This window comes from Muscardinus avellanarius, assembly GCF_963383645.1.
Source record: "Muscardinus avellanarius genome assembly, chromosome: 3".
NCBI lineage: Eukaryota > Metazoa > Chordata > Mammalia > Rodentia > Gliridae > Muscardinus > Muscardinus avellanarius.
The window spans coordinates 102,077,069-102,091,264 of record NC_137788.1 but is presented as its reverse complement, the minus strand read 5'-3'; the positions used below and the strand labels follow the sequence as shown (position 1 = coordinate 102,091,264).

The 14,196-nt window shown below is 41.4% G+C and overlaps 1 protein-coding gene across 1 annotated transcript in view; it reads right to left on the bottom strand.

The window, feature by feature from the left end:
* LRIG2 (leucine rich repeats and immunoglobulin like domains 2) overlaps nucleotides 1-13,663 on the bottom strand; it is a gene marked incomplete at both ends in the record, with an annotated part of 54,891 nt that extends 41,228 nt beyond the window's left edge. The window contains one exon of the mRNA XM_080690947.1: nucleotides 13,428-13,663. Within this exon, the coding sequence (XP_080547073.1) occupies nucleotides 13,428-13,663 (236 nt within the window). The remainder of the gene's footprint in view (nucleotides 1-13,427) is intronic.
* Nucleotides 13,664-14,196: the final 533 nt, after the last annotated feature.

Below are 14,196 nucleotides of genomic sequence, written 5' to 3'. Positions count from 1 at the left end.
CAAGAAAAGAAAAGAAAGAAAAACAACAGTTGTGTAAACTGTTAAGGAGCATACCCAAGAAACAATCAATAGTGGATTTTCCTTTAGTGTGACAAAAAGAACTTGTTATTTTTCTACCGTAAATGCCTCTGGGCTATTTTAATGGTTTACTATGGGACAGTATCACTTTATTTTAAAATTTTTCAGAGTTGGGATTGTAATCCCAGTACTTGGGAGGTTGAAACAAGAGGATTACAGATTTGAGGCCAAGCTCAACAATTTAGCAAGACCGTCATCAAGCCAGCAAGATCCTGTTTCAAAATTAAAATGAGAGCCGGGCGTGGTGGCGCACGCTTGTAATCCCAGCATTCGGGAGGCTGAGACTGGAGGATCGTGGTTCACCGGCAGCCTCATCTACTTAGTGAGGCCCTCCGCAACTCAGTGAGACCCTTTTTCAAATTAAAGAATAAAAACTAGGGCAGGGAGTGTAGCTCAGAGGTTGAATGCCCCTGGGTTCCATCCCCAGACCCATACACACACACAAAAAAATTAAAAATTAAATGGGCTGAGGATGTAGCTCAGGGGCAGAAGGCCCTAGGTTCAAACTCAACCAGGAATGGTGGTGCACACCTATATTCCCAGTTACTCCAGAAGCTGAACCAGGAAGATCACAAATGCAAGGTCAAAACAACCCAGGCTACTTTCAGAGACTGCCTCATAAAATTTTAAAAAGGGGTGAGGATGTGGCCCAGTGGTAGAGCACTGGCTTAGTATGCAGGAAACCATGGGTTCAATCCCCAGCACACAAAAATACATTTTATAAATATTGCCAGGTGTGGTAGTGCACGCTTGTAATCCCAGCATTTGGGAGGCTGAGACAGGAGGATCATGGTTCACTAACAGCCTCAGCTACTTAGTGAGGCCCTTTGCAACTCAGTGAGACCCAGTTTCAAAAAATAAAGAATAAAAATAGGGCTGGGTGTGTAGCTCAGAGGTAGAATGACCCTGGGTTCCATCCCTGGTACCACAAAAAATAGATAAATAAACTACACACACACACACACACACACACACACACACCCTTCCCAGGATGAGCCAAGAAATAAAATTTCAGTTCTGTTACTTTTCTGAGATTAAAATTCTTCTTACAGAGGTGGGGGTGTGGCTCAGTGATAGAGTGCTTGTCTGGCACTGAGTCAGGCTCTGGGTTGAATCCTCAGCATCAAAATTAAAAACAAAACTCTTTCTAAAAGAATTCTCTCTACAACACAGTGTATTCAAATTAATGTCACAAACTGATGAAATCAAGTTAATGACAAAAACTTAATAACTACATGGTTTCTTTTCTTCCTAATCAGTAATATACCTCAGAAAGATAGTAAAAATGCAAACACATCTGACTTAGTTTTTAGTCTGATTTATGAAATAGTAAATTCCACTTTAGAACCCAGTGTCTGGCCCTCAACTTCAGGATAACCAAGCTGAATTTCTAGTGAGCAGTACAAAACCAAGCATACTAGTCTCGTGTGTGTGTGTGTGTGTGTGTGTGTGTGTGTGTGTGTGTGTGGTTGTTGTTGTTGTTGTTGTTTTGGTACTATGGATTGAATCCAGGTGAATTCTACCTCCAAGCTATAGCCCCAGCCCTATTTTATTTTTAAATTTGAAACAGAGTCTACGTTGCTGAGGGTGTTGCTAAATTGCTAAGGCTGGCCTCAAACCTGAAATCTTTCTATCTTAGCTTCACAAGCACTGGGATGAGAGGTGTGTGCCATCAAGCCCAACCCATATTTTTAATGCTTCCCTTCCCATTTAGACTAGTTCACAAATCGTGCAACAAATGCCACTGCTTATATATTGAAATACATAGAAAACTATTAACATTTTTCATCATTATTTGTGAGCATTTTCCAAGTATCGACTTGGAATAATCTTTGTATCATTAGTCATAATCGTTGTGTTATTATAAAGACTATTAGAAGTGGATGGATGTTGAAACAAGTCATCTTATCACAATATTGGTAGAAAAGGTATACTTACAAAGCCAAGCATCAGTTGAGTTTCCCATTATTAAAGCAATCCATCATTCCGTAATGTCCACACAGTTTAACCTGACCAAGTCTAATAGCTCATCAAACAAGTACACTTATGCTCAGGGTTAGTTATGCTTATCTTGCTACAACTTGCCAAGATTTTTATTATATAAGCGAGCTGTCCCAATAAAGTTTGAAAGATATGCAAAAAACAAAATGTGTATGAGAAACACAAAATTATGAAGCAATTAGTTATAAATATATTCTTACTACATCATTATTAGACTATTTACAGTTTGACTTTAAACTGCTAATCACCATTAGTTATTCTAGCAGTTGTTACAAATAACATAATTACAGTCTCTTTTTTTTTTTTTTTTTTAGGAAAGGTTGGGGAAGGGCAATAAAGCAAAGATAACACACATACAGTACTTGGGAGGCTGAGACAGGAGGATCACAGGTTCAAAGCCAGCCTCAGCAACATAGCAAGGCTCTCAGAAACCTAATGAGACCTTGTTTCCAAATAAAATAAAATTGGGCTGGGGGCATAGCTTAGATGTAGAATGTCTCTAGTTTCAATCTCCAGTACCAAAAAATAAATAAATAACCCACCACATATAGTACTTGGAAGGCCCAAAACAGAAGGACCACAAGTTTGAGGACACCACACAGTAATTTAGCAAGAGCCTGTTTCAAAATGAAAGTAAAAATTAGGCCCTCAGGGCATAGTTCAGAGGTAGAACACCCCTGATTAAAAAAAAAAAAAAAAAAAAAAAAAACCTTAAAACTGGTAAAGCTAACATCAACTAGTCCATTCTTCTGATTTTTGTCCCAAACATGAAATTATTTTGATTAATTATATAACTACTTAAATTGCTTTTATTTACATCAACTGAACATCCTAACATTTTTCTTTTTCTTTTTTCAGTACTGGGAATGGAACCCAGGGGTATTCTACCTCCAAACTATACCCCCTGCCCCATTTTTTATTCTTCTTTTATTTTTTGTGGGTCTGGAGATGGAACCCAGGGGCATTCGACCTCCGAGCTACACCCCCTGCCCTGTTTTTTATTCTTTATTTTGAAACCGGGTCTCACTGAGTTGCAGAGGGCCTCACTAAGTAGCTGAGGTTGTCCACGAACCGTGATCCTCCGGTCTCAGCCTCCCGAATGCTGGGATTACAAGCGTGTGCCACCATGCCCGGCCCCATTTTTTATTCTTTATTTATTTTTGTGTGTGTTTGTGTGGTACTGGGGTGGAACCCAGGGGCTTTTCTACTTCCAAGCTACACACCCAGACCTATTTTATACTTTATTTAGAAACAGGGTCTCACTAAGTTGCTAAGAGCCTAAGTAGCTGAGACTGGCTTCAAACCTGTGTGATCCTCCTGTTCAGCCCCCCCAAGTGCTGGAGTTACAAGCGTGTGCCACCACACCCGGCTTATTCTTTATTTTTTAAACAGAGTCTTCACTGAGTTGCAAAGGGCCTAAGTAGTAGCTGAGGCTGTCCACGACCCATGATCCTTCCCGTCTCAGCCTTCTGAATGCTGGGATTACAAGCATGTCCCACCACGCCCAGCACCCTAACATTTTTCATGACTGAAATAATACAGAATAAATGAGTTAAGTCATGTACTTTGGCACAGAGAAGAAAATATAGCATAAGAGTGCATTCAAAGTACTTTTAAAAATATTTCTGCTAGGCTTTAAATAGGTTATGATCTTTTCTGGTTAAATGCCAGTTTTTCATTTGGCTAGAAGGACATTTAAAGAGTAAAGCATATAAGATGTCATGGACCTAAGATGAGCATATAGTTCAGAGGCACAGTGTGTGCTTAGCAAGCTTGCAGCCCTAAATTCAATCTCCAGCACCAGAAAAAAAGGGGGGGCTTTTTTTTGAGGGGACTTCTTGTATCAAATTAGAAAACAAGACTTATTATGACCATCAACATTAGGGAAAATGTGACCAAACAAGAACTCTCACAATGCCAGAAGGAACTGAAATCAGTTATTTAGGCTGAGCTCAATCTACAATATCAAGACAGCAGGGAACGGTGGCATGCATCTTTAACCCCAGCAACTTGGGGTGTTAAAACAAGAAGACAACTTCAGGGCATCTTGAGCAATTTAGCAAGACCCTGTCTAAAAATATAAAAAGAGGGGGGGCTGGGGAGATAGTTCAGTGGTAAAGTGTCCCTGGGTTCAATCCCCATACTGCAAAAAATACAAAATCAAGACAATCTAGGATAGATTTAGCAACTCTAAATTATCTGTATCAGATTTTTATTAGATCAGATTTCTAAAGGCTTTCTTATTTAGGTATCTTCTGAAATAACAAAAATGTGTTGGAGAGTAGATTTTGTGGACTCACATCTTTTTACCACTTCCCCAGATATACCAGGATAAAGATAAAATATGTTAAAAAATATTTGATGCAGTCAAAGAAAGCATACAATATGTGCTTTGAAATGACTGTTGAAAATGAAACAGTTCTTGTGGGGGGTGGATGCTAGGGATTGAACCTAGGGGCCTTCTACCTCTCAGCTACACCCCAGACCTATTTTAGTTTTTATTCAGAAACAGGGTCTCAGTTTCACTGAGGGTTTCACTAAGTTATATTAAAATGAACTATTAGAGCCAGGAGTAGTGGTGCACGCTTGTAATTCCAGTACTTGGGAGGCTAAGACAGGAGGATCAAGGTTCCTGAACAGCCTCAGCTACTTAGTGAGGCCCTTTGCAACTCAGTGAAAGCCTGTTTCAAAATAAAGAATAAACAAATAGGGCTGGCGGTGTAGCTCAGCGGTAGAATGCCCCTGGGTTCCATCCCCAGAACCATAAAAAAAAAAAAAAAGCACTACTGGACATGGTGGTGCATGCCTATAATCCCAGTAACTGGGAGGCTGGGACAGGAGGATCGAAGATTTGAGGCCAGCACATGCTTATAATCCCAGAATTTGGAAGGCTGAGACAAGAGAACCACAGGTTCAAAGCCAGCCTTGGCAATTCAGCAAGGCTCCCAGCAATCTACCAAGACCATGTTTCCAAATAAACATAGGCTAGGCATGTAGCGTGGAGGTAGAATGCCTCTGGATTCAGTCTCCAATATCAAAATAAAAATAATGATCTCTGGGCAATGGTGACACACACCAGTAATCCTAGTACTTGGGAGGCTGAGATAGGAGGATTGCAGGTTCAAAGCCAGCTCAGCAATTTAGCAACGCTCTCAAAAATTTAGCAAAACTCTGTTTCCAAATGAAAAATAAAAGTAAGCCAAGTGCAGTGGCGCATGCTTTTATTCCCAGTACTTGGAAGCCTGAAACAGATAGATTCAAGGCCAGCCTCAACAACTTAAGTGAGACCCTGTTTCAAAATAAAAAATAAAAAAGGGCTGGGGGTGTAGCTGACAGGTAGAATGCCCCTGGGTATACTCCCCAGTACCACAAATACAATGATGATCAAAAGAAATTAAACATTATTGATTCACGCAAAGAGTCTTTCTGAATTAAGCAAAACATCCCAGACACAGACTGAGATAGAAATTAGAATTAGTAGGAACTTAATTTTGCCTATATTTAGAATTTTTCTCCTTTGTTTAAAGAAAAAGATGGCTTTTAACATAAATAATTAGCTAAGGATTTGTTCACAATGTTAACAATGAGATACATTTAAAAAAATCACACAATAACATATTCAAAAGACTACAGAAGCCTGATGTAGTGGTGCATACCTATAATCCTAGTACTTGGGAGGCTGAGACAGGAGGATAGCAGATTCGAAATCAGCAACTTAGTGAGACTCTCAGAAACTTAGCAAGACCGCATTTCAAAGCAAAACATAAAAATAGGGCTAGGGGTATAATTTGGAGGTAGAATGCCTCTGGGTTCAATCTCCAGTGCCTCCTGACAAGGGGGGGGGGCTATTGAGAAGAAATAAGAATGGACACAAATAGACTGCTTCAATTTAACTTCTTTGGGAATTTCTACTGATCTTCAAATGCTATAATCTCTAATTCAATTATTCACTAACTTTACTCAACAAAGATTCTTGAGCACCTAGGAGTCTCAATTCCACTTCTCTATGGGAAGTATTATGAAAAATATTATGAACTCAAAATGGAAAAAGGAAGTAGAAAAGAAAGGTAGACAGTAAAAACTGAGGTAAATGTGATGATGGCCTTATAAAAGGGAAGTCTATTCTGTACCTTTTATAAGAAGACTCATTTTTAATTCATCACCTGTGGTTTAAAGCAATTAAAGTGGATAATTTTTTATATTCCAGCTGGGCTATCCCCTTCAAAGTACAAAGTTTTGTCAAAAATGTTTCCTCCTCTCAAGAGTTTCTTCACACTCATTCTTTATATGCAACAAAGAGTTCAAAGAAGCTAGGAGCGGTAGTCCCTGCACTGGAGGCTGAGATGGGGGAACTACTTGAGCCCAGTATACAATACCAGTCTAAGTAACATAGTGAAACCCATTTCAACAACAAAAAGTTGAGAGAGATCATTTTTAGAGAATCAAACAAGAACTGGAATGATGGGCTGGGGCTCAGTGGTAGAGTGAGCCTTGCACACACAAGGCCCTGAGTTCAAACTCCAGCACCATGGGAGTTGGGGGGGGGGGGCAAAACAAAAACCTGCAATTAATTTAAAAAGGTCTTCAAGTTGGGCGTGGGGGCAGACGTTTGTAATCCCAGCATCTAGGAGGCTGAGATGAGGATCACAGGTTCATGGCCAGCCTCAGCTATTAGTGAGGCCCTCTGCAACTTAGTGAGATCCTGTTTCAAAATAAAGAATAAAAATCAGGCTAAGGGAGGTGCTTAGAGGTAGAATGCCCCCTAGATTCAATCCCTAGTACCATAAAAAGAAGAAAAAAGAAAAAAAAGAATCAATTTCCCTACCAACTCACCTTTATAACCCCTAGAATGTTTTCCAAAGGGTATTTCATTATTTACCAGTATGATTACAAGTGTAGAAAGAATAGTGGAAAGTATCTGTTCTTTCAGGAAGTAAATATGAAATAGAGGCAAAGCTATGCAGTTTTTGCTTGACTTCCTTCAAGTTACTGGTAGTGAGCTAAGGGACTCTGAAGAGACTAAGACAATCTACAATGTCTTGGAGTGAAAATATATTGCAAATGCCATTAACACAGTGATTGTTAATAGAGGTTGAAACTCAAGTCACACAAGACTAAAAAGATACTTCCCGGACTTCCGGGAAGATGGCGATCGAGAAAAGTGGGGCTTAAGAGACCCGCTAACAACCAATCTCTATTACCATAAAATCAGCGCCTTTCATAGCCAGAAAACACCATCACCAGAGAAACAAAAAAATGTAATTACAAGGGACAGAGAAAAAGAGGCCTGGAAAAACGGGACACCAGAAAGAAACCAGACTGCAGTGCTGCGGCCGGAGGCGTGGCGAGGAGCAGCAGGCACCATGTTTCCTTGCAGCAACAGCCCCAGAGAGGAGGGGTCTCAGAACGGAGCTCAGAGCCACAGAGGAGACACGCCGGCCTGCCAGCAGCAGTGGCGACTTCACCAGACGGCTACGACTACAGACCAACGCACTTAACAGCCCACCAAGCTCCAGAGAGGAGCGGCAGACAGCGAGCCGAGGTGAGCCGCTGCAGAACAGCCGGGCGGGATTCGGCAGATATTTTTGGCGCAGGGAGCATCTAAAGCTCCCAGTGGCTGGGCTCAGCACACGCTGCAGGGAATGAGCAGAGCTCAAAACCAGAGAAGAAATACGCCAGCCTCACGGCCGAGGGCATAGCAGTGGCACCATATTACCACCAGCGGCAGCAGCAGCGAATTAACGGAGTCCACTACAGCTCCATCTGCGTACTCAACAACAGTGAGTCAAATTGTGGCTCCTAGAGGAGAAATCCCAGTACTGACTCCCAGGGACTTGACCCAGTGGGGGAGTGGCGGTGGCAGAGATATCACACCATAGGAGAACGCCCAACCTGGCACCCCCCATGGTCTAAAGCAGCCTCTATCGACTTCCTGGGTCTGAGACACTGTGATACAACCCAGTAAAGGAGTAGTGGGGTCTGAAATACCACAGACTCAAGATCCAGAGCACCTTAAGTCGTAGTGACCCAAGGGAAGAACCCAGAGAAGGCACAAACTTCCGAAATCATGAGAAAGAGGAATAACAATGGAGCAATGAATGCACACAACCCCACAACATCAGAACCCAATAAAACAGAAATTCAGAGATTTCTAGAAGATCAAATCAGGAAAATAACTGTAGAAATAATAGAGGTGTTTCAGAAAGAATTCAGAGAGAGCCAAAAAGAGATAAAGGATGCAATTAATGAAGTAAAGGCCTCAATTCAAAGTACAAACAACCGATTAGACCACATGGAGAATAGAATCTCGCTCTTAGAAGATGAGCAATCCAAAAATGAACGCATAGTTTCTAATCTAGAAAAAAATATCCGACAGCAGGAATCTGACATTGAAGAAATATGGGCCCATTTTAAGAGAGCTAACCTAAGAATAATTGGAATAGAGGAGGGGAAAGAAGGTAAAACCAAAGGGATCAACAATCTCTTCAAGGAAGTAATAGCAGAAAATTTTCCAAACATAGAGCAAGAGGTTGATACACAGGTCCAGGAAACTTATAGAACTCCCTTTAGACAGGATCAGAGAAGAGGATCCCCACGCCACATAAGTGTCAAAATGACCAATGTGGAAGCCAAGCAGAGAATCTTAAAGGCAACAAAAACAAAGGGCCAAGTGACATTCAGAGGCAAACCAATTAGAATCACTCCAGACTTCCCAAACCAAGTCATGAGAGCCAGAAGGGCTTGGAGTAACATATTCCAAACTCTGAAAGAAAACAACTTCCAGCCAAAAATTTCCTACCCAACAAAACTTTCTATTAAATTAGATGGAGAAAGAAGCTTCCATGACAAACAGAAACTGAAGGAATTTATGTCTTCAAAACCAGCGCTAGAGAAAATACTCAGAGAGATTAACTACAAAGAAGAAATAGGTAACACACACCAGAACCAGAGAAACAAGATTTTCTATCCAACAGACAACTAAGATTAGTTATCTGTGGAGATTCATTACTTATGTTAGTCTTTTACCTATCTCTAAATTGTATTGTTTGCCTTTATTGTTGTTAATTTTTAGGATTTCTAGTTGGAATATTAATATACCTTCAGATATAGCATTTGGAAATATTTTATCCCATTCTATCAGTAACTTTTAACTCTGTTTACATTATCTTTGGATATACAATTTTTTTTTATTTTTTAGGGAGTTTGTATACTCTTCTGTTGCCTGTGCCATTGAAATCATATCCAAGAAATCACTGCCAATTTCAATGTTGTGAGGTTTTATGACCCAGATTTTCTTCTAAAAGTTTATAGTCTTAAGATTTATATTTAGGTCTTCTATCTATTTTGAATTAATATTTGTATATGGGATTAGGTAAGGGTCCAGTTTTATTCTTTTTCTTGTAATTATTATTTTTCAACAATATTTAGTTAAAAGATTTCCTTCACCAATGTCCGTGGAAACCTTGTCAAAAATAACTTGACAATATATGGAAGAATTTAGCTCTAGGCTTTTATTTAACTCCAATGGCTTATATATCTGCCTTTAGAACAGTACTATACTGTTTCAATTATTGTAGCTTTATATGGTTTGAAATCAGAAAATATATATCTTTTAGCTTTGTTCTTTTTCGAGATCATTTTGGGTATCTAGAGTCCATATTCCATATTAGGATAGATTTTTTCTGAAAAATAAATATATAAATATATGATAGTTTCACCTAAAAAAAAAGAAAAAAAATATTCTCTGGTAAGAAAGAAAGCAAAAAGAAATATTGAAATGTTATCTTTAAGTCATCAAAAGCTTGGTATCAGACAAATGAAACTGTTCTGTGAGATTATTATTGTTAATTTTGGATAAATTGCTATAATACTAGATGTCAACCACTAAGCCAAGCATGGGAAGGAGGGATGGGAAGAGAATGGGGTGGGGATCGGGTGGGGGCTGACTGGGCAATGTGTACATGTATGTCTACAAAAGTTTTTTTGTATCCCACTATGATGTATGAATACAGTGCACCAATAAAAAAAATGAAAAATAAATAAATAAATAAATAAAAAAGAAAGATACTTCCCTAGAGTTACTCAATGTCTCTTTATTCAATATCTGTATGTCAAAGAACTAAACTGTTCACAATTATTCTAAAGGAACAAATATAAATTAAACAGTTTCTACAATGAGAACAAGGGGACTAAAAACTGATATGTAACTAAATACATGTAATCCAATAAAGTTTATATAATATAGCAGTGGTTCCCAAATACTGATCCATTTTCAGCAATCTATAGTGAAATAAAAATAGGAAGAACAAGTTTATAAGTTTTTATACAGCTAAATTTAACAAACAGAATTGTCTTTAATTCTGTTAAGTACATACTTCTTAGACCATAACAACAAACAATTGGGGAAGAGGAGTCCTAACATCCTTACTTGACAAAACAAAAATGACTAATATACCTGGTATTCCAATGCTTGTTTGTGTTGTGTGTGTAACCAGAATAATGTGCTACAGAGTTCTGCACCCACCCAGAAAATCCAGTCAAGTTATGAATAACTAAACCATATTTCAGAGAGCTTTTCATAGAGAGATCCAAAGAGACAGAATCTAAAGAGGTTTCAAAAACAAGACTGGGCTCGTTATAGCTCCACGATAAAGTACTTGCCTAGCATGTATAAGGCCCTGAGTTTGAACCCCAGTACCTCAAAATAATAATAGTAAAGAAAAAATAACAGAATTAACAAAAGTCCAGTCATTTTGATGATGGCCACTAATATGAGCATTTGGGTTTGAATCTGAATTACCAAAATATTTAGAGTATCAAATGTGTTGTATGTATGTATGTATGTATGTATGTATGTACGCACGCATGCATGGAGAGCGGGGTGTCAAACCCAGGGCCTCATGCATGCTAGGCAAGTGCTACTGAGTTACATCCCCACACATCAGATATATTTTAAAAATTCAAATTTACATAAAGAAAACCACCAAGTGCACTTGGTTGTTGTAGAGCAATAGCAGAAGCTTTTTTTTTTTTTTTGGTAGTGGTGTGGTACTGGGGACTGAACCCAGAGGCATTCTACCTCTGAGCTATACTCCTAGCCCTTTTTATTTTGAAACAGGGTCTAAGTTATAGTACACTGGCTTAGAACTCAGGATTCTCCTGTCTTAGCCTAGCAAGTACTTCAATTACAGGCATGTGACACCAGTGCCTGCCCAGTCCTATTTTATTCTTTATTTTGAAACAGGGTCTCACTAATTTGCAGAGGGCCTCACATGAGGCTGGCCACAAACTGGCAATCCTCCTGCCTCGGCCTCAAAGTAATGGAATTACAAGTGTGTGCCACCATGCCCAGCTCAACAATCAATTTCATTATAGAATATTTAATACTTTTGAATGTCACTTGGCTTTAGGCAATTTATCTTGATTAAATTAAATCAAACTTAGACAAAATAAATTTACCTTACATAAAAGTATTTCTAATTACTGTTCACCAATCAATGGAGGACCTTAAAAAAATACATTTCAATTACAGCTACATTAAATTGTGTTGTTTTTAAACCTGTGCCAGATTTATTCTGTCATAATCAAGTAGGTTTTTCTCCAAGAATTTCTTAGAAAAAGACATTTTCTGCTTAACAAAGATATTGTGCTTAACAAAGAACCAGGCATGTTGCTGAACATGCCTGTAATCCCAGTACTTAGGAGGCTGAGACAGGAGGAGCTCAGATTATGCACCAGCCTCAACAACGTGGAGACTTTTGTTTTGAAACACTGTTTTTGTTTTGAAACACTGTTTCAAAACAAAAATTAAACTAAAAAAAATGGAAGGCTTGGGGTGTAGCTCAGAAGTAGAATACTCCTGGTTTTCATCTTCAGTATCACAAAAGAAATAACAACAACAAAAAAGATGCTGTGCTCGGTTAAATTCAGACAACCCTGAACACCATTATCATCATCATTATATTATTATTATTATTATTATTATTATTATTATTATTATTATTATTATTTTGGTACTGGGGATTGAACCCAGAGACATTCTATTTCCGAGCTACACCCCTTGCCCAATTTTATTTTTAATTTTCAAACAGGGTTGTGCTAAGTTGCTGAAGCTAGCTCTGAATTTGCAATCCTCCTGTCTTTGAACCTGTCTCAGACTCCCAGGTACTGGGATAACAGGCATGTGCCACCATGCCCGGTCATTGGTATAAATTTTTAAGTTTAATTTGAGCCAACACAGCAAAATTAGCTACACATGCCACTATAATAAAATAAAAAAGTATTATTATACTGCAATACTGTTTACTGTATTTGGCTAATTTTCCCAATGAAAATGTGAGTTTGTTTCCTTACACTCTATGCTAACCTACTTGCAAAAATACAAATACTTATTACCCTCTACATAGGACTTCTATTTGTATTCTATGTCCAACGAAAATCCAAACAGTTCCTTCTATTTTAATTGCATCCCAAGGGCTTCTCCTCAGCGATGACTCTTTTTCGGAAACAACTTTATGAGAAGTCTGTTAATTACTGAACATGTTGCTCAGTTAGTGGCAGAGAAATAACTGTTACGTTGCTGGAATTCCCATAACTGCAGTGTTTAATACCTACTGTTCCTAATGCCACTAGGCTGACTCAGACTAATGACCTCTCCGCATGCCCCTATCTACTATGGGCCTGTCAAGATAAAAACTCAGCAGTGGAGACTTCAGATCACTGTATTTTCTGCTCATACATAAACAAAGCTACCTCATTTGGGGGGTTCTATGTCACAAGGAAATGCAATGAAAAACAAAGCATCACATGATTTTAGAAAAAAATACTCCTTCTTTACACTGAATCCTAAATCAGCTCAGGAAGGCGACTTATAAACATATTCCCGGTTAGCACTGGATCTTCTGATACACGATGAAGTTCTCAACCCTGTCAAATATCATAACTGCAGCGCAAGATGAACCGCCGAGCGAACTAGAGACAAAAGACAATTCGTGTGTCTTCGTTGATGGGTGTTTATAAAATCACGTGCCTGGGGACCACTCAGGCTGCAGCCCCGGAGGGACCCGCTCCCGCCCCGCCCCCTATCCCTTCAGAACCCTCGAGTCCTTAACACCAAATATCCCCGCCCCGACTCCTCCCATCCCGGGAAACCAGACTCCCTAACCCCGAGGACCTTAACTGGATCTCCATACAAGTCTCCAGGAACCTTATCGTTGGCCTTTTCGGGTTCCCACCCTCCAAATCCAAGTTCACCACAAGGGAAGGGCAGCCTCCTTCGGAGCCTCCCTCCTCCCTCGGCCGCGGGGCCTCGCCGTCCTCCCCCGGCCCCACGCGGTCCTCGCACTCACAGGCAGACGGCGTCGGGGGGCAGCGGGCCCGCCAGCGCCCTCCAGCTGGGCGCGGGCAGCCTCCTGCGGCTGCAGTCCAGCAGAGGGACGCGGCAGGAGCAGGGCCCCGGGCACAGGCCCGCCGGGGCGAGCGGCAGCAGGAGGGCGGCCTGGACGAGGAAGAGGAGGCGGGAGAGGGGTCCGGCCCGGCGCCCCGGCAGCTGCGGCTCCCGGACGCCTAGGGGCGCCGGCGCCATTTTCCCCAGACCAGGACCCGGCCGAGAAGAGCCGCCCGGTAGAACAGCCGGCTCCGCGGAGGCGCGTGGCGGCTCGCGACCTCCCGAGACCGCGGCCGTCACCTGTACCCTTGAAAAGCCAGCGAGAGGCAGAGGCAGCACGACGGCGGGGACAGCGGCAGGGATGCGCCGCTAAGGCCCCACGGACGCCGCTCGCGCCCCGCCCCGCGACGCCGCGTCCGCACGCGCAGGGGCCGGCCAATCGGAGCCCCGGACGCGATGCGTCGGGGGCGGGACTCCGAGGGGGCGGGACCCGAGCCCGCCCGGCGCCTTTGGGAGGAGGGCGTTAGGGTCGAGCGGCGGCGCCTCCCTCTGCCGCCCCGCCGCCGGAGGGCGCAGTGGCTCGGTAAGAAGGAACGGCGGGAGGGAGCGCGGCGGATCCAAAGCCCCCACCACGGCTGTCGTCTTCTGTCCCAGCGGGACAGGATCTCTTCCTGGACTCCTAGAGAGGGCTGCCTTCCCAGCCGCGGACGCAGAGCTCGCTCCCTCCTGGC